At 31.6% G+C, this 20,686-nt stretch overlaps 3 protein-coding genes across 5 annotated transcripts in view; 1 reads left to right on the top strand and 2 right to left on the bottom strand.

Moving 5' to 3' along the window:
• The window catches only part of LOC111416530 (pleckstrin homology-like domain family B member 1), a 60,601-nt gene extending 49,679 nt beyond the window's left edge, over positions 1-10,922 (bottom strand). Inside the window, exon 1 of one of the 2 annotated variants that reach the window (XM_071196999.1) lies at positions 10,696-10,922. The gene's annotated coding sequence lies outside the window, so the exon portion shown is untranslated. The remainder of the gene's footprint in view (positions 1-10,695) is intronic. The other variant, XM_071197002.1, reaches the window with a different exon arrangement.
• A 309-nt stretch (positions 10,923-11,231) lies between these two features.
• Positions 11,232-13,621, top strand: LOC111420524 (zinc finger matrin-type protein 5). Its single transcript, XM_023053539.2, has 3 exons — positions 11,232-11,436; positions 13,091-13,228; positions 13,300-13,621. The coding sequence occupies exons 1-3, from the start codon at positions 11,310-11,312 to the stop codon at positions 13,536-13,538; spliced, it is 504 nt and encodes a 167-aa protein (XP_022909307.1). The 5' UTR covers positions 11,232-11,309; the 3' UTR covers positions 13,539-13,621.
• Positions 13,611-20,686, bottom strand: part of LOC111420523 (IQ calmodulin-binding domain containing protein igloo) — a 45,813-nt gene continuing 38,737 nt past the window's right edge. Inside the window, exons 2-4 of one of the 2 annotated variants that reach the window (XM_023053537.2) lie at positions 20,312-20,608; positions 18,396-18,520; positions 13,611-14,600 (exon numbers count right to left, since the gene is read on the bottom strand). In XM_023053537.2, the coding sequence (XP_022909305.1) occupies positions 14,496-14,600; positions 18,396-18,520; positions 20,312-20,608 (527 nt within the window). In that variant the 3' untranslated portion in view covers positions 13,611-14,495. The remainder of the gene's footprint in view (positions 14,601-18,395; positions 18,521-20,311; positions 20,609-20,686) is intronic. The other variant, XM_023053538.2, reaches the window with a different exon arrangement.

Below are 20,686 nucleotides of genomic sequence, written 5' to 3'. Positions count from 1 at the left end.
AACGCTGAAGTACTTTTTTGCTATGTTGATCTTACCAACCGTCGTTATGCAACAATGACTTACTTCTACCGCGAGTAAACACGACAACAAAGTTGTCATTTAATGACGTTTGAAGAAAAAGTTCATTATAACTCAATATTATATTCCACAATTCTCAAATTGGTATAAAAGAATATTTACGAGAAGATTCAGATCTTGCAGCTTTATCGTCGAATCTAACAATAAGGAAACATGAAACGGGTACGACTCGTAGTGGATATGTAAATTGATCCCGTTACATTTTATATGTTAGCTTACAATACAACAAAGCCAGAATTTCTCTTTACGGAGTTCAGAAATAATTGCATCCTTCTTATTAAAATTTTCTGCTTTACTTATTTACGTACATCTTCATCAAACCAAATTTTATCTTTTAATTTACTACTTCTCCAAGGACGCACTTTACCAAGACTAGACTTTAATTTTTGCAAGATTCCTCTAATGCCAGCTTTCGACACTCGAGCAAACGATAAAGCAGATGGAGGACCAAGTTGAGATATTTATTTTTTTTGCATATTAAAATAAATTTATTATCATCTACTTAGAAAACATTGAAAGTTTTTCCGCTTATTAACTTATTAAAACATAAAAGCTTGTTGAACAGGAAAGAACAAAATACCATGGGAAGCTGAAGAAGTTAAAGAACAAATTAACGTAAGTGGTGTAGAAAATCATCTAGTAATTTACTTTCTCTACAAGTCTTACAACATGCTTTCAAGACTACAAGAAAATTGAAAGTGATTATCTGAATGAAAACGAAAAAATATCAAAATGATGAACATAAAAAACTTTTGATTCAAATAAAGCATTAATAAAACGCTTTGTATTCATCAACCGTCCCGTTTAAGCTCTCAATAGAGATTCCAAGAATTACAATCTCTAAAATGCACTAAAGATTTCTTAGAAAAAGATCAAAGCAAGGATAAAGTAGACCAGTAAGACTTCTTTGTAGAATTTGTTACCTGGTAGGTATTCTTACGGCATTGTCTGTTACATTATTGTAATTTAAAACTAACCCCAATCTCAAGCTTTATTAAAAAATCAAGGTTATTGTTGCGAGGAAAAAAGTACATAAGCCCTGTTTTCCAAGATTAGTGACAACCTAATAATTAAATTCTATTTTTAAAAGGGCCACGTAGACAACTTACTGCATTTACATGCAATCGATGCAATCCTTTATCTATTATCCACATCTACTTAAACGAAACTAAATTGATTTTAACCATTTGGTTATTTCCCATATAAATTATTATTGCATAAATATATTTTATTTATAACCCAACGTGAAAAACAAACCAATAAAAGAACCCCATAAACAATAAATGAACGCTGACATATATGTAATGGTGATATAACATCTAAAAATAGCATCAATTTATAGTGACATTCTTAACCACAAAAAAAGAAAAAAATGTATCATTCAACTCAATTGATACGTCCTCAAAATACTTAACGTTTTAGAAGGATTCTTAATAGTAATCGGAGTGCGTTTGATTTTCTTAGAAAATCTGCGATTACTTCACGAACTAACTTACCGCAGCAGAAGTAGACGTAACTGCAGCTGCGGCCGCAACACCAAACAGGTATTTCGTGGGCAAACACGCGACCTCGTCGAAGGTCATTTCTGACCATGGTGGTGCAGGTAGTGCGTTCATTCAACCTTCCGATTCGCCGCTTTGTGTTTTAAACTAATATAGACATCATATTAAATTTCTGTTTATTAAGTAATTAAATATTAACAAAAAGAATTTTAAAATGATTTACGAGTCAAAGAGAATAAAGGTCAAACTATTTTACGGCTTCAAACAGTTTATTTGTTGTGAGCGTTAGAAAGGGGTTAAAATTGTTTATGTTTTTGGATATTTATGGGAAAATGTTATGGGGAAAAACTAGAGCCGTACGACTCTTAAGACAGCTAACACTAGACCTGGAGCTAACACTAGACCTAGGTGTAGGCCTAGTGTTAAAACTGATACTAGACCCAGAACTAGAAACATTCGGGTTTAATCGTGCGTCTCTTAAGATGGCAAAACGCAGCATGTTTCTAGTTCTAGGTCTAGTGTTAGTTCTAGTTTTAGTTCAATAAAAATATACAACAATCTAACAATGAATAACAACTAAAAGGAGGTCCGTTATATCAAGATTTTACTGTACATACTTTGAAATTGAAAGCAAAAACACTTATAAAATCCATAAATGGAATTATTGTTTAGTAATGAAATGATTTATGTTAGTAAGTTGTTTATTTATCATTGTGTCCAGTTTACATCAGCATTTAAAGCTATTAAGTGCTTATGAAATCATGGTCATAACGTTTAAAAAGGAAAAGTCGTCATTTCTTCCGCAATCATCTTTACTCGACAATATTGCTATTAATACGTAAAATATATAAAATATATGATATAACAAACTTTTTTACCGGATCAATTTTTTTAACAAAAAATTTCATTGAACTAGAAAATATTTAAGAAGACAGCTGAGATCTTTTAATGCTTACATAAACCCAGACTGTAAATATTAGTTTTAGTACAAATTTTATTTATATTATAAAACACAAATATTTATGTTTAAGCCGACAAGTGAGTGGCCAAAAGAAAAAAGCGCGCCCGACGAAAACCCTAATAACGAAAGTGTTCTATAATTTGTGTATGTTACGTTGTTAAGATGATATTTGCATAACACAGAGGAGCAGAAGGAAGGCAATCTGGGTCATATGGCTTACGTCACTTTCGTTTATTAAAACAACATCGCACTTATTATCTTCCTATGTACGTATTATGTATACAAGTTTGATACCGAAATGGGTTTTCTTATCGGGTAATAGACTGATATTCCGTAATAAGTGACCACTTCTGGTTATTATTTCAAATTATCACAAAGTAAATCTTAACAACATCATAATTTACAAACGTTTCAAGTTTGTATTAATTGAAGACTACGTGATTTCGGAAATTAAAAAATTGACACTAAATAAACAGTCGAGATAACCATGAAACGAAATCTTTTTAAAGTTATAAACCCACGAGTTTATAACAGGTTTAAACATGACACTCCCGTTAATAGTTACAAAACTCATCAGCATCGCTTTTAATCGTGATTTCGCATGGACGTATGCCGTTTTATGCTGATGAGCATGTAAGAGTCGGCTTGAAGTCCTTGAGGTTTTGCCAACTCTTCACTTGTTATGTTGATTTTAAAGTTACATATGTTGTAAATATTTATATTTAAAATGACTTGGTGGTCTTCATATTTGTATAAACTTATTTTAAACAGTTTAAAGTTGATAAAACTTAAACTTGCACATATCGCGGTATGATTATAAATGGGAAAAATAATTTATTTGTGCTGAAATATCTGGTGTAAGCAGATTATGCACTGTGTTGTTTCAGGCGGAATAAATCCTTAATGATTTTTAAACAATTTTCTGAACATACTTGAATCGAACGTCAACTAACATTAACGCAACTTTTATTCAGGAAATAGCTAAGCATTAAATGTTTCTATTTTTACTATTCTTTAATGGCATTATTTCACAAACTTTATTACAAATTACTGCAGACACCGAAATCAATAGGCAGAACTTTACACATATTAAGTGGCATAACGTTTACATTAAGATCAATACAGTGATCCGCCGAACTTCTTATGACAAGTTGATGACCTTCCACATGGCCCAAACTCGTTTATCTGATTCATCAATATTCTTACTAATAGCTTTGATTTTCGGGTGAGAAATAGATTTATTGTAAATATTTCGAACATTAAATCAATTTTTCCATTTTATAAAGTTTGTAGGTGTCACAAATCAGATCACTTGTCAATCGCATTTATCTAAGGTTATCATTAGACCACTTAACTCTTTTACTAGTGACCTGGAAACAACAATTTATTTTTTTATCGATCTAAAGGCTTCTGCCGTTATCGTTCGAAGCTTTAAGAAAATTTTTCCTAAAACCCGGTTTCTTTTAAAGTGCCAAATGTGTTATATATATTTTGTTATATATATTTCGCACTTTAAATTGAGATAAATTAATCATATAATAAAGAAGGAAGTTTATCATTTTTAGAAATTACAGGTCTTTCTTAAACGTTAATATTACATAAGCTATTGGTGCACGATTTACAAATGTTATTAGTTCGTCTGTGTCATATAAAAATGTGAAGAAGTTGTGAGAATATAAACATGTTAGTTAGCACCTCAATGCACAACGGACAGAAAACGGGAATTTTCCCATCCCCTCTGTAAATAAAAATCCTTAATTTAGTAGTTTTCTTCGCAATACTAACCAAACTTAGATATTTTGAATTTTTGTCCCGTTTTTGCCAGTTTCATGATCCGTTATCAGGTTTATGATTAATGAAGAATGACCAGCTTGTGGAAGTGAATTGGGTTCGTCCAATTTCAATCCAACTTGATCCAGTACTCATCATCAAATTATCATGTCTATCGAACTGTCCGTTTCCGACTCATAATCACTGCCACTAGCTAAATCGCTTTCTAACAAATTAGTGTAATCAAAATCTTCGTCGTCAGAGCTCGACATTGAAGTACAAATATTTTTCCGGTGTAAACATAATGACTAACATAAATGGAACTCTTTACATATTATATTATTAAAATACGAATTATTTTATAATAATGCTCAACAACAATACGGTTACCTGAGATTTGTGAATTATGAACCAAACTGGTTATTTTTAGCCATAACAGGTCCATATCGGCATAAGGCCACGACCAAAACGAGACGTTATAAATTCTTTACAAAAGGTTCAAAAAGTGTAAATAATAACGAAAATCTTTGTCCCGAGTGAGATTTGGTCGAGTTGGGCTCGAGTTTGTGAGTAAACGTGCGTAATAGCACGTTTAAGTACCAAAAAGACATCATTGGTATAAAAATATAATGTACATATTTAAAGAAGTAGAAAGAAATTTATGCTTAGTAATTAATTTGATAATTAGACATAGTATTTCTTCTTAATTCTCTTAGAGGTTGGTTAGTCAACTATGACGGAAGTTCGTTTTAATTAATTTCATCGTTGAGTACAATTTGGCATCATATGTCAACCCAAGCTTTTAATGTTACTAATTCTGCAAATCGTTACTTATCGTATAAAATATCAACGATATTTCAATATAGTCGGTGATTTTAGCATTAATTTGAATGAAATTTACGACTTCAATGAGAGATGTGTACATGTAAATAAAAATTAAAATTTTAGGCGATTAATGCACTCCAATAATATACAACCAATCGGAGTAATGACCGTTTAAAATTTCGACCAATAACGTGATTTTTTAAGTAGATAAAAGTTACCTAGGTTTTTCAACTGAATAAATCACACGTGATATTTTATAACTGATTAAAACGCGACTACCATATATGCTGATGCTTCTCTGGTAACTATTGTTCAAGGTTTCTTGAAGTTTCCGTACGTATTTGTACCAATGTTCAGGTTTTTCGATGGTCATCTTTGATAATGCTGGTATTATTATTCTATTAATTCGCTCAACTTGACCATTCCCTCGGGGTTCACCAGTTGTTATTTTTATATGTCGAATTTCTTCATTTTGACAGTAAGCTTCAAAGTCGTTGGAGGTAAAGGCAGTTCCTCTATCTGACACAATAACTCTTGGGTTCCCAAATATCTGCTTTTGTTGATCTAATTTCTCTAAAACTTCTTTCGTAGTTGTTGACTTTGTGGGGTACAACCAAACAAATTTTGTGAATGAATCTACCACCACTAGTAAGTATCTATAAGCTTTTCCTGTCTTTTCCATTGGTCCTAAGTGATCTACATGGTAAGTGTCCAGTGGAGTATCACCCTTGTTGATTGGATTTAATAGTCCTTGCTGCTTTCCTGACTTCCTTTCCGTAAGTATGCACGAAATGCAATTTGAAATCACCCTTTGAATTTTCTTTTCCAATTCAGGTATGTAATATTCTCTGTCAATAAGTTCTTTAGTTTTCCTTGTAGCAAAATGTCCATTCTCATGAGCCTTTCTGATGATGTCGTACTGCATACCTTCAGGTACCACTAACAAATTTTCATTTTCTACCTCTTTGTATAAAAGGTTTTTATGTATTACAAAATTTCCATAGGGTCCGTTCTCTAATATTTTAAAAATTGCTCTTAAATGTGAGTCGTTTTTCTGTGCCTGCAATAATCTTTCTAAAAATTCGTTTTTTGTAATTATCATCAAAATGGGATTTCTGCTTAACGCATCACAATGTTTCATTCGTACACCTAGTATATGTTCTAGCGTGTAATTATATTCTTCGAGCAATAGAGCCCATCTTGCTATCCTTGTACACAGATCCTTTTTATTCATCGTGACTGCAAATGCAGCACAATCAGTCAGTATTTTGAATTGTATTCCCAAAAGATACACTCTAAATTTTTTAAGAGCTTCTACAACGGCAAGAACTTCGAGTTCATAACTGTGATATTTCTTTTGTGCGTCGTTTGTTTTGCGGCTCCAATAATAAACTGGATGAAGTTGGCCATCGTCCATATTAATATGTAAATAAAAATTAAAATTTTAGGCGATTAATGCACTCCAATAATATACAACCAATCAGAGTAACGATCGTTTAAAATTTCGACCAATAACGTGATTTTTTAAGTGGATAAAAGTTACCTAGGTTTTTCAACTGAATAAATCACACGTGATATGTTATAACTGATTAAAACGCGACTACCATATATATACTTTTGTTTATCTGTCACATTTTTGACAACTATAATTAAGTCAAAAATAGTTAATAAATAATTAAAAATTGTCGATAAATTGTGCAATTGTCGTGTATTAATCTCCCTAAAATACGCTCGAGCTTGATTTTAAATCAGGATAATTTTATTTTTAATTCACTCAAGTTTTGTTACCCTTTGGAAATAACTCTCAATCAAAATCAAAAGATAAAATCGCTCCAGCTAAAGCTGTCGCGATTTTATCATGCTTTTGATTTCGAGTTATTTCCATGGTAACAAAACTTTCGTGTAAAAATAAAATTATCCGATTAAAAGTCAAGCTGTTGTGTATTTACCCCCGATAATATGTCCAAGATGCACAATGGAATGGAATAAACTCAGCAATATTTCCATCTTCTTCAAAAGATTAATTAGTCCTGTATATTAACATGCAATTGCTGCTGCACCATTAAAAGCTTCCATTATCGATTAACTTACATAGGTTTGAAAGGTTGAACCGGGTTGGATTAAATTGGGTCTGATATCAATCAGAGATTTAAGCAAGTCAGAAATGTGAAAAAATACTTTTATTTATTGGTTGGGCCTCAATAAATCTCTTAAAATCCGTACGCGACTCGACAACTATGGTCTAGCCACCCCTGTTATATAGCATTTTATTATATCACATCACAACTTTATCTACTGTACATCTGTAACAGATGTCCCAAAATTGAAGTCATAGGTCACCTTATCTTATCATATTAAATAACGAAAATGAAACACGGAAAAAATATTCTCCCTACGTTAATGTTTTAATTAGAATACTTCATCTTTAGCGAAATTTGACTTTTAGCCCATAGCGTGAAAACAAAAGACGATAACAGTTTAGAGTTTTCTGCATTACCATTTTCTCAAAAAACGAAATCACAACATGTAAGATACTTTTTTTCTATCTCTTTTAGATTTTGAGATACTCCTCAAAAGATCACTCTTAAAGAAAAGAGAATTGTTGTCAACAAAATTAAAAAAGATCCTAATAAAAGTGCAACAAAAATTGCTATTGAAGTTAAAAGTGAATTTGGAAAATCTATATTCGTAAATACCATTCGTAACGTCCTGTATGTAGCTGGTTATAATGGTCGAATTGCCAGAAAAAAACCATTTATAAACAAAATTAATAAACAAAAAAGAAAATTATTCGTTAAAACCTATAAAAATAGTGGAAATGAGTTCTGGAACAAAGTAATATTTATAGATGAGAGTAAGTTTAACATTTATGGATCCGACGGACGACGAATGATATGGCGGCAAAAGAATAAAGAACTGAAGGAAAAAAACTTAAGACCTACATTTAAACACGGAGGAGGTTCCGTGCTAGTATGGGGCTCGAAAGGTGTTGGAAATATGCATTTCATTGATGGAATCATGGATCACAAGCAATATATCAACATTTTGAAAACAAATTTTCGAAGCAGTGCTGAAAAAATTGGGCTAAATAACGATTATGTATTTACCCAAGACAACAATCCGAAGCACACAGCCTGGAATACTAAAATGGGGTTACTCTATAATACTTCAAAATGGATTGAAACCCCTCCACAATCACCTGACATTAACCCTATTGAAAATTTGTGGAGTTTATATGAGGCGAACATCAGAAAATACAGCATTCAGAATCAAGAAGATTTAAAAGCAGCTTTGAATACTGAGTGAGAGAAAATCTCTATAGATACTAGATACAAGACAAAGATTAGTAGAATCAGTTCCAAGACGATTAGCTGAAGTCATTAAATGAAATGGCCTCCATTTACCAAACACTAAAATTTAAAATATAATTGATTCATTTTATTAAACCAAAGTGAGTAAATACTTTTTGAATGCAAACATTTGAATTTAATTGTTTTTTATTATTGTTGACTGATTGTTAGAAATATGTCTAGTTCTAGCTACCACCTCTAACACCTCAGTGTTGTGAGTGCGACTATAAAACAACAAATTGCACGAAAAATCTAAATCTGGTGTGGTGAAAAACAAATGGCATCAACAATATCTCTCAAAATGATGACTTTGCAACAGATGAAAGCGTTTCGAGATTAACATGAAAGTACTTGACTTTCATTAACTGAAAGAAATTAGATCTCAGGAGATGATTTTCAAATATTAAAAGTCCTTCATATTTGTATGGACAGATTTTGATGACGCGTTTTCTAAACGTACCGGAAGACGCGTCATGTTTCTTGTCTTTTCCAATAAGTGAAGTAGCACATTGTAGTTCATAAAAGAAATGTAAATATTTGCAAACGATATGGTTTTCATACAAATTTCATAAATGTTGTAAAAAGTTGCATCATTTCAAACATGTTAAACAAGTTGATGTACCTTAATTTTTGTTAATAAGAAATAAATCCTTTCAAAAAAAATCAATTATAATCACAAGACATCAAATTATGATTCACTTTACATTGTATTAAGCACCCTTCACACGATCAATATACATATATATTGTCAATATCTGAGTATTGCCAATATTATTGAACGTGTGAGTAGAAAGATTGGCATATTGTCAATATTGAAAATATTGATGGGATGTTGCGAAAGAAGTTTTGAAAATCTTTTGGAGTAGATACACAAACCTCATTCAACAAATTCATTTGAGAAAACGTGTCTCTCTTTAGAAACCATTCCCTAGCCCATATTATGTTTTTTTCTGGCGTTTTATTGTTAAAACTAAAATAATAGCTACACAAGCTTTTTGACGATATGACATCTTTGAATGCCAACGCAAGACTAAGTAGATTGTCAATAAACATTGATTAGTCTGAGGCAATTACAGTTTGTCAATATTTATTGGCCATATTGACAATGTATATTGATCGTGTGAAGGGCGCTTTAGATTTTCATATTGTTTTCCTAGAATATTTCATTTCCATGACTTCACACAAAGATTGATTTTCACTTTAGTTTTGGTGCATTTTAAATTAAATATTACACAGAAATTATACAAGAAATTTCCATACAGTATTAAAATTGATTCCTTCATTGACAGGAATCTCTAAAATTCGTTACATGAATAACGTTATGTAACGATTTTGATGATTTCATCAAAAAAGATCCCATAAAAATTTTTAACATAAATATTTTTGTTCACAAAAAAGGATAATAAAATTTGTGAATCAATAAAGTAGCTCAAAAGAAATAAAAGTCTTTATAATCAGGGTGGAAAAAATCACAATTTCTTTATTTTATTCAAAAATCATTGATTTTTTCAAATATTTATCAATTTGGTTTTCTTACGTATCTTTTATTCTTTGATCTTTTCACGTAAATACGAAGGCTTCATTCAGGATTATTTATGAGGAAGAAAAAATAAAGTGTTTTGGAAGTCTTTGTGGATGTAACATAAACATGTCAGTTGATGGTTGGTCAAATGTACCCTATACTGTGTGCCACAATAACTATAATTTCATCTTAGGGATACCTACGCTAATACTGGATTACTACCATTAATATCGATGCTTTGCAGTGGTGGATTTCACAAAAGAACCTTCCTGATATTGAAAAACTTCCAACTTTAAAACAATTTTTATGTGTTGTTTGTTCTTCAGCTTCAATAGAGAGGGGTCTTTACAACATTTGGGCTCATCCACTACAAAGTGTGCAACTGCAATGAGGAGTGGAAAAAGCCAGAAAATTAGAATTTTTATATAAACTTATATACGAGGAAAATTAATTAGACAAGCTAATTAACCTTTTGAAAAACATAAAGAAAACTTATAAAAACTTAAAAGTGTCTCCCCCACAAAAAGTTACCTAACATAATGACTATTAATTAACCAATAAATAGAGCAGGACGGATGTCTGAATATAATCATCATGCAGAAAATTATTCTAATTTTGAATCATAATTCCATACAAAGCGCACCTGGCACCCGAACATCTACAATAAGTATAATTATTGGCTCTTACCTTCTCCGTTCGCGACACAACACGGTTTCTTTTCCGTTGAAGGTATCCGATGTGCGAGGAACAAAAATTTTAAGTGATGATGAATTGAAATTATTGGTAATGGAGATTCTTTTTCGGTGGAGTATCAATTAACTCATGATTTCCAAAACTGATCGTCCGGCGAAACACGAACTCGTACTGAATTAAGACCGAACTAAACCACAACAATCGAGGCTCAAGCGTCAACTGAAAATGTAAACAGAAAAATTAAACTGAAGACTTTTTTTACCGACTTCACTAGTTAAACGACATCTATTACAATTTATTTGAATTATACAGAGAAAACTGTAATATGATTTTTAATATAAAACTATTTAATTAATAATTATTTTAAGTTGAATACTATAATAGATAATTAATTATTAAATTTGTTATTATTATAAATGAATTAAATAAGAAATAAACTCGATGATGACTAATAAATAAAATACGTTCATTTTTATTACATACAGTTTAATTCTTGTGTTTATAGATGGCGATATTCGACGTATTGATTTGATAGCAAATTGTCAAAAGTGTTTATAACCTAACTTTTTCAATATATAAAATAGGATTTTTAAAGTGTTTCTTCGCAAATGGGGCGAAGATATTATTGTGATTATTGTAACAAAACCTTTATAGATGATTTGGATGCGAGGAAGAAACATTTATCTAGTAGTCATCACATAAAGCTTAGAAATCTTCATTATGAAATGTACCGAGGTAAGAATTATGGTATCAAATCACTGAATAATCATTTAGGGTAATTTAATATAAAACTACCAAGGTTTTCCTACGTGGTTTTCACATAATACCATTAAAATAATTCAAGAGAAAAGGAAACCGACTTGACTACCTCACTTTTTTCATTCTAAGGAGTTTTGCAAAGTATCTAATCCATCTTAATTACATACAGTATGTTAGAAGAGCTGAAAGCAATATCCAATCTGACCAGGGTTGCCAGGTTACACACATAGCATGTCCTGAGCCATGTCATAAAAAATCATGAGAAATCATGAGATGTAGAAATTTGTTTAAAAATCACTCAATTTTAATAATGTGTTACATATAGGCATAGGATTCAAGTAAAATAGTTTCGACAACGTTGGTATATAAAAGTGATATAATTAAAGGGAAATAAAATATTAAAGTAATTTCTTAGCGCCTTCTAGCGGCGAATAGATGTAACTAATAGAGAAATTTACAGTAACCTATAATTCGAGTTGAAAATGCTATGATTTTATTAACACTAATTATTATATTATTTTTGTAATAAAATCGTGAGAAGTACATGTCAAATCGTGAGATTAAAGGTAATATCATGAGGTTTCACGATAAATCGTGAGTCCTGGCAACCTTGAATCTGACCCAAAGGTGTTTTGGGCATTTACTAACAATAAGTCTAAGAAGTTTTTGTTGATCCCAGGTGCAGTTTAACAGGATTGAGATTCAGGAGGCTCTGATGGGTTACTGACAGTATTGGTATTCCATCAATTTTAATCAAGGAATATTTATTTAACACTTCATTAGTAATGGGTGTCTTTCCTTCATTGTGGAAGCAGCCTTTATTCTTTCCATTTTCAAATCTAGGGACCATGGTGTTATATCTGATAACCGCCCCATATCTATTTTGCCAGAATTTGAGAAAGTGGTTTAAGCATGTCTATTCTTTGCCCTTAAGTCTAAAATCAATTATAGACAACATATTTTTTTTTGCTGGTCTCTCGGCTGAGAGCACAGCATAACCAGAAATGACACAAACGTCGATTCGTTTGATGTTGGCGGCACCTCATTTTGTAACCTTGATTTCAAATCTGCCATCTTATCGCGAGTTACCAAAGGCACAAAATAACCAGAAGTGACACTGGCCGTATCCCGCCAAATCTTTACCAATCTTTTGGAACTCGCTATAATATCGCGTCAGGTTTGGTGGGACACTACCAGTGTCACTTCTGGTTATTCTACCTCGCTTTGACTTTCTATTTATAACATCTACTCCTAGAACCTAAATTCTCCTTTATTGAGAATGGCAAGATCCGCAAATCGTGTTAACATAGATCTGTTTCAGGATTCTTTCTATGCATTTAAAAAATTCCTCTTTGCTACAGTTGGTGTGTTGGCGCGGTCGTTCATTTGATATGTGATATTTATATCACCTAGACTTTGTTTTATTATTATTGTGATTTGTAATTTAACTTGCACACAATTGGTTGTTTGTGATACAGTGTTATTGGCTTCGACCTGTTTCTGTACCCATTTGAGATAAATAAGTATAGATTGAACTGTATTATTAAATTTTCAATTTAAATTTTATAATTCATGTTAATAACCAATAAAATCATTCTGGCATTCTAATTGGGTTGATTATGGTTTGCAGATCCACAAACTGTGGTAGCTGAAGAAGCAGTTAAATTACCTTGTCGAAGATTTATGCAAACTGGTATTTGCCAATTTGCTGGAAATTGTAAATATACCCATTATACAGTTGAGGAATTATGGAATATTAAACAACAAGGTTAGTTTATTAACGATGAATCAAATTTCTTTATATTTAACACAAACATTTCAATTTAAATAATGATTTAGTTGAACATGAAATACAAGAGAAAAGATCGGCCAAAATGATGGTAACGGAAGTTCCTCCACTCGAAACGTGGTTAGACAAGTTTTATAAGAAACACAATCAAGCAAAAAACGCCGAGTCTATTGAACTTTTCTGGTCGTATCCGGAAGTTTTGGAAAGTCGAACAGATTTACCTCCATCGATCAAAAAGTTTCAAATTGATCACTTTACAGATGGTGAATTTGAGGAATGGGGTAGTTAAATGTTTATTCGAAATTTTTTTTAAAATTTCCATTTATTAATTTTGTTAAAGGATAGAATAAAATAAATACAATTTCTAATTAATTGTTTATTATTTTTACGATATCGTTTGAACAAAGCAGGAAAAACACTAAAATCAGTACAAATACACACCTTAAAAGTATAAATACGATGTTTAAAAAGGAGATAAAACGGTTTTAAAATTTCGATTTTTTTTCTTACAGTGATTCTCAACAATGTGCGACAATAAAATTTTAGTTTTATTGTTTTTAAAAAAGTACATTTAAAACAAAACTTTTTGTTAAAACTTTATATATAAAAATAATATGTATACAATGCGTATTATTTATTAAATATTGCTATCCAATCAATATATGTTCGTATATTATTATTTATTGTTATGTGTATTGTATTACATATTTTATATTAATATATTATATACAAAATAAATGAATAAACACAAACATAGAAAAGTTATTCATTTGTTAAGTATTTTTGAAAAGCTGAAGTTAAAACTAAATTATTTATTTTCAAATCCATCTTTCACGCTGTTTTTCCTTCTTTTTGTATATTTGTATTAATGTAGTGTTAATAAAATATCATGCAATTCCTTCTATGCAGGTGGTGCTTGGACATTTTTTTTAGATTGGTGCAAGTTTATCAATAATTATATAAATAGTATCGATACTAAGCTAAAATTTATAATACGAATGACCGATAACAGTAATTTTCATGTATGTACCCTAAAATCCAAAATTTTTTTCGTTCATCTTTACTCATTCTATTTGATCCATTTAGGTATGACCTTAATATTTATTAATTTTTTTATTTTTTGAAAAATCAAAATCAATCAATAACCATCAATTTAAAGGGTATTTAAAGAAGAAAAGTATTTTACTTCTTTTCTTTTAATCGCGAAGGACGAATAGAGAAGATTATTAATATTTTCTTTTTAATCTTATTCATCCTTGTGCTTCATGTGAGTTCGGAACGTCGCCTGAATCTTTGACGCCGCTTTATTTAGATCTGGATCGGCCAAATCAATGTCAAAATCTTCTTCATCCTAGAAATTATTAAACAAATATTACACATATTTACTAATCTAAGCCATATTTTTTGTTCATTGAATAGTTAGTAATTATAACGAAATGAATAAATGTGGTGAATTTGAAATATAGAGAATATTGAGTTGGCCTAGTTGGAATAGTTAAAGTATATTTTCTAGTAGAATCAACGCTAGGAAAGCACGAGGCGAATCTTATGACGTAATACTTCTTCTTCTTTGCGGAAGCCATAGAGGATTGTTCTACCCGTTCTGTTTTGTCTGCATTTCCTATGATGTGATCTCTAGCATTCCTTGCTAGTCTATTCTTTTCCCTTCGTGAAACGTACTCGTTGCATAGTGTCCAGCTTCATTTCTGATTCCATAATGATTCTGATTGCTTTCTGATTGCAATCAAAATCTTCATCTCGTTGATATACTACCCTTCTGGTTTCGCTGTGTTTGCCCGCGCCTCTTAAGTATATTATGGACCTCACGCAGGCTTTGTGTAGGTATCCTAACTTTGGGGTCTTGGTAGATTCACAGTTTTTGCTCCAGATGGTCGTTTACAATTCGTTTACAATTAATTACTATTTTGGCTGACTTGTTGACACGTTTTCTCATGTTGTTCTTGAGTTCTCCATAAGACGATGTGCTTACGCTAGTTAGTAGATGCTAGTTTGTATCGGCTCAATTCTGTAGCTATTTGTTTTTTTTTATGTTCATTCATTCTTCAGTTCATGCTTCCTTTTGTTTGCAATCAATGTCGCATCCTCCGTGTAGCACATGATATTAGTAGTTATTTTCCCATCCTTTCTCCCTGTTTTACTTTGCGCATTTATTATATGATTCCGTCCATTAAGATGTTGAATAGAATTGGGCTGAGGTGTCAGTTTGCCTCATACAAGGGTATTTTTTTGTACTAATTGTCTGTGTTATAATTATGCTGACATTATTAATAGTAAGTTGTCTAATTTTTTCTATTATATGTGCTAATGAAACTCTTTTATAACGTCTTTTATAAAGTTATTGATTTTGAACGACTTTAAACAAGTTCCAACCTGAACATCTCGAACATTCCAGAATAAATACATAATCAAACCATATTTCAGTGAATTCAAATTAAAACGATTACTAACAATAGAACGGTATAATTCACACGTGAAATATTACAAAAGCTCGTTCTTTTTTGCACATTCTCTTGGATATCGCAATTTATAAATCAGCCGTCAAGCGCAAAGGGTTCGTAAAATTGGCCACTCTGAATTTACATAGCTTTAAGGGAACGAGTACTAGACGATATAGGAATTATTGATTTAAAAATTCACTATCTCAAATCTAGACTAAAAGGGGACGCACACGTGTGAATCGGGACGTCACCGAAAGTAATTACGGTATTGCGTGGATCTATTAAAAGACGATAGGAACATATCAGATTAATTGTAAGCGATTATTTTTAAGCAATCTTTAAATTATTGTTGATTAATATTAGATCCAACAATAAATAAACAATATAGTCTTGTCAGATAGACTAACAAGAAAAGACGACAGGTTTACCACCACGATTAATATAAATAAGATAATAACTCACAGTCTTTCTAAAGGTAAAACATATTAATACTATGATGAAAAATAAAACAAGATGTTAAGTAGCATGCAGTGTGAAGGATTCATGGCAAATATTGGCTGATTAATGGGGATCACGAGAATGAGTCAGCTTTAATCTGAGGTAGTGGATTGAAAGTGCAAAATCTTATACAAAGACTATTTACCCAAAATCAACGGTTTTGATAGGTGAGAGAAACAAGTTACTTCGACAAGATAAAATATGATTATGCATATCCAGATCAGTAATTAAATGACAACAATTGTTCTTTAATTTTTGGATTTTGTTGCACACTTCGATCGCTAAGTCAGTGCAGACCCTATTGAGTATTGTAACAAGATATTGGTATAAACTTGTAGATAATTGACGTAGTTAAGATAGTTGGAAGAAAATACTCCTGATACAAATAGAAACAACGAATTAGAATAATACCACTGGTCGTATAATGTAGCGTTTAACTCCACGACTCTTAGAGACTCGATGACCAAAGAGCCAAGCAAGCTCTAGCAAACTATGTAGTTCTCGTTCTGTTGAAAAATCGCCGTTCTGGCTGAAGATGTGGATATTGGACATCGTCCTATCAGTTTTCACCTGTGCTTTCATGTTTTTCTTCAAGATTTATAATGTTTCTCATGTTTTTCTTTTTCCCTCCATTATATCCCCTTTACATCTTATCTTGGTCATTTTCTCTCCTACCTTTTCCTTTGCCATTAATTTTTGCCTGTGTGATCATCTCTATCTATGCGTACTCATTCGCTATTTACGAGATTATCGGGTAGAATCCCTTATTCAACTTCTACCAGTGTTATTTTTGTTTGAATTGATTGCTGCCAAATAGGGTTTCCGTCTAACATCTTTTTTCATTTGATGAGCTTTTCTTCCATGACTTTTGCTGCAACCTTTTTCAATCTTTGTAGCGAACCGCGAATTTGGTTAATTTTATTGAATTATTTTTTTTGTCTTTGTCGTTCGATCTTTGTATCATTATTTTGAAAAGGGTTCTCTGTATCATTTTTCCCCTACTTTAGTTCAGTCCAGAACGTTTTCTGTGGTCCAGTTTCTTTCGGTCAATGAAGACGGAAGAATAGACCAGGCAGTTCGTAGTAGTTGGAATTCAGTGGCCATGTTCGGCGGAAGAAACTGAGAATTCAGAGTTTATAGTAAAGTGAGTTTTGAGTTGGAGTTCGGTCAAGAGTTAGAGTTCCGAAGAGCAGAGTTCGAGGGAAGAGTTTTTCCAGTGCAGTTCAGAGAAGTAGTTAGACGGAATGAGTAGTTTCCAAGGAATCAGTTCTATAATCTAATCCAGTTCAATGAAGAAGGGAGTCTAGAACCAAAGAAAAAGAAGAGTCGAGTTGAGAGGTAAGATTTTTATCGATTTTTCTTACTGCATCATCAACTCTGGATGTTTGTCATCCTAAGAAGACCCTTCTTTCTCTTCTGAGGTCTATGGTATTCAAAGATGGCATGTTGCTGTGGTGAGCGGCCAATTATGATATTTCACCGAAAGGCAATCCCTTCTATGTCCTGGTTAACAGAATCTGATATAAATGAGTCTTTTTAGTCTAGTAATAGTAAAGTATAGTTGGAAAATAGAGCCTGCTCAATACTCTTCAAGATGTTAGCATCTATTTTTTTCACTTTAAAAAACACAGGTATAATCAAACTTTTCCAAAATTATTGCTAGAAATTTGAAGAGATAAAGAACATGAACATGCATAAAGTATTCTAATTTGAATAGATCGGGTTGATATTTTCTTTACTCTTGAATTCATATTTCATTTATATTTGTGGATAAATGCATCTGCAGTTAGAAGATTTTTATAACAAATGTATCAAAAAATAAAAGTACGTACCTACATTTACTACTATTGCTTATATTTAAGTCAAAAAAAACTAAAGTAGTACAAGGAATTAAAGTAACGCGAGTTAAAACCTATATAGATAGAAACGTAGATTGGAATGCTGCCAGATAAAAGAATTATTATACCCATAAAACACTCAGTTTGGACATACGAAAAACATTTTTGTTCTAGTATTTAGTAAATATCTTTTAAGTAGTAACTATTAACCCATGTTATAAAACGAAACACACCAACAATAAATAGTCTTATTTTCTTACATTCAGATTATCCTAAAAATGTAAAATCTTATAAAATAAACAAAAATGATATGGCTTCATACGTATTTAAACATATTGATTAAAAAAATACTTCTGGTTTTTTATTCACATCAGCTTGTGCTTCCTCTTGTTCTCCACCATCTTTATCTGCAATCTTTTTTCGAGCCATATGACCTCTAAAAGACGCTTGAATTTTTGTTGCCGCATTACACAATTCTGAAATATAAACGATATTACTAGATTTATAAGCTTACAATAAAAAAACTTTTTTAAAAATGTAATAACTTTTAATAACACCGGTTTCGTAAACTTTTAATTAACATGTCAAGTTGAAAGGATAATTTACTAGCTACCATAAAGAAAGAAAAAAAGAACGAACTGTTCGTTTATTGATTATATTGAGGCCATTATCTCGGTGCAATATCGGAAACTGAAGAGGAATTTTCATGAATCAGCGTTTTCGATGAACACGTTCTACATTTAAACGATGTTCTTGAATTAAGTGAATAAATTACGTAGTAAAAAATTTGATGTTACAAGTTTTTTAATTTATGTCAAAAAATTACGAGAACAAAATTAAATAACGTTGGGGATTTTTTTAAGCCAAACATATTGGTGAGCATAAATCCATATTTGGCCACGGTTATTCGTTATCCTGTCACACAACGTCAGGAATTTGGGTCATATGTGTTCATTTGCGTACCGAAAGTAAGAACAAAATTTATATTAACTTTTTGAAATTGAATTTGATATTTTAACGAACAAATATGATGTTTAAGAAAATTAGCAAAGTAAATATTAACTCTTTTTGTAATTAGAAAGCGTTAATTACTATCAGTCATAAACGGCAGAATAAACTATTAAATCTAATTCCCGAGAAAAGCGCTCTCAAAATTACACACTGTCCAGCTTTGACCTACTTTTCCCACTAATAAAGGGTTTATCTAATAAACCCAAGGGTTTTCATTCGCAATACGTTTCAGCTTCAACATGCGTTTAGATAGCTGTTAATTCTTCCAATCCACTGGTTTTATTAAGTAACTCTAACAGTTTTTGTGTTTTTACAACCTTTATTTAAGCGAATGCAAAAAGAATCATTTCCTTTTTTGAAAGGGGAAATACACTTAGAACTATTAGAGTTTTTTCATGAAATAATTCTTAAATCAATGTGATACTGAAATGTTAAAGCGAAATTTCAAGTATTTCAGCATTTAGAATAGTTTAGGCAATAGGTTATGAACTGAAACGTAAGAAAAACTCAGAAGCTTGGAGGGAAAGGAAAATTGATAGTCTAATACGAAAACTGACCACATATTATGGCCTGGGTATTCCTGGAAGAGTTCGTTTAAACCAAAGCTATGGTTTTGTTCTGTGAATGACACCTTAGTGATTCGGCAGCATGAAAAAGAACGTCTCAAAAGTTTTTAAACTACTTGAACTCGCAACACCCCGTGATCAAATTTACCATGGAGACGGAAGCTGCTAAACAGTAACCTTTCCTGGATGTTTTGGCCAGTAAGAAGATAGAACTAGAAACGTTCGGGTTTAGTCATACATCTCTTAAGACGGAACCATTTTTTACAACTTGAAACCATTTTGAGAGACGCAAGGCTAAACCAGAATGTTTCTAGTTCTAACACTGGGCTTAGAACTAGAAGCATTTGGGTTCAGCCGTCTTGAAGGCTAAACTCGAATATTTCTAGTACTAGGTCTAGTGTTAGTTCACCAGGTTCTTGTATATTTTGAACACTTAGAATTTATTTCTGAAGAAGTTTATGGTGATAACCTTAGTTCAAGTTTTAGTAATAATTGTTGTAACACAGTGTCATTTTAGAAATAAGCAATTGAACAAAATTTTTGAAATTAATTGCATCTTAATGAAAAAAATCTTGAAAACGCATTTATTTTTGCGCGTCTAAATGTATTTCCTCCGTTAAGTAAAGACACGGAAGTTACTTATTGAAGTTGAAACACGGAAATAACTTTGAAATAAAAGAAAATTCTTACCAGGATCGTCGGGTTTAAATTCGTTTGCTAAATCTTCAGCGGTTTCCGCGTTTTTCTCGGGTTTATCGGCTTGTTTCATGGTTTTCCTTGTTTGGTGACCCCTAAAAGCTGCTTGTATTTTCGTCGCCGCTTCTTCTAATCCTTCAGTCTCCGGCGACTTTTCGTTTTCTAAATTAACGATTTTAGTTTCTGGTATTTTTGTCGTTTCTTTATTACGATCCGAGCTTTCTGAAACTTTTTTCGCGACAGCTTCTTTAATCTCGTTGGTTAACGCCTGTGGTAATTGAAGTATTTTTTCTAAAACAACAAATATATTTTTTAATTAATTTTTTTGTATACATTTTTTATATATTTTCTTATAAAATAGTCTTGGAT

This window comes from Onthophagus taurus, chromosome 1 (assembly GCF_036711975.1).
Source record: "Onthophagus taurus isolate NC chromosome 1, IU_Otau_3.0, whole genome shotgun sequence".
Taxonomy (NCBI): Eukaryota; Metazoa; Arthropoda; class Insecta; order Coleoptera; family Scarabaeidae; genus Onthophagus; species Onthophagus taurus.
The sequence above is the reverse complement of the archived record's forward strand: the minus strand, read 5'-3'. Positions and strand labels throughout refer to the sequence as shown.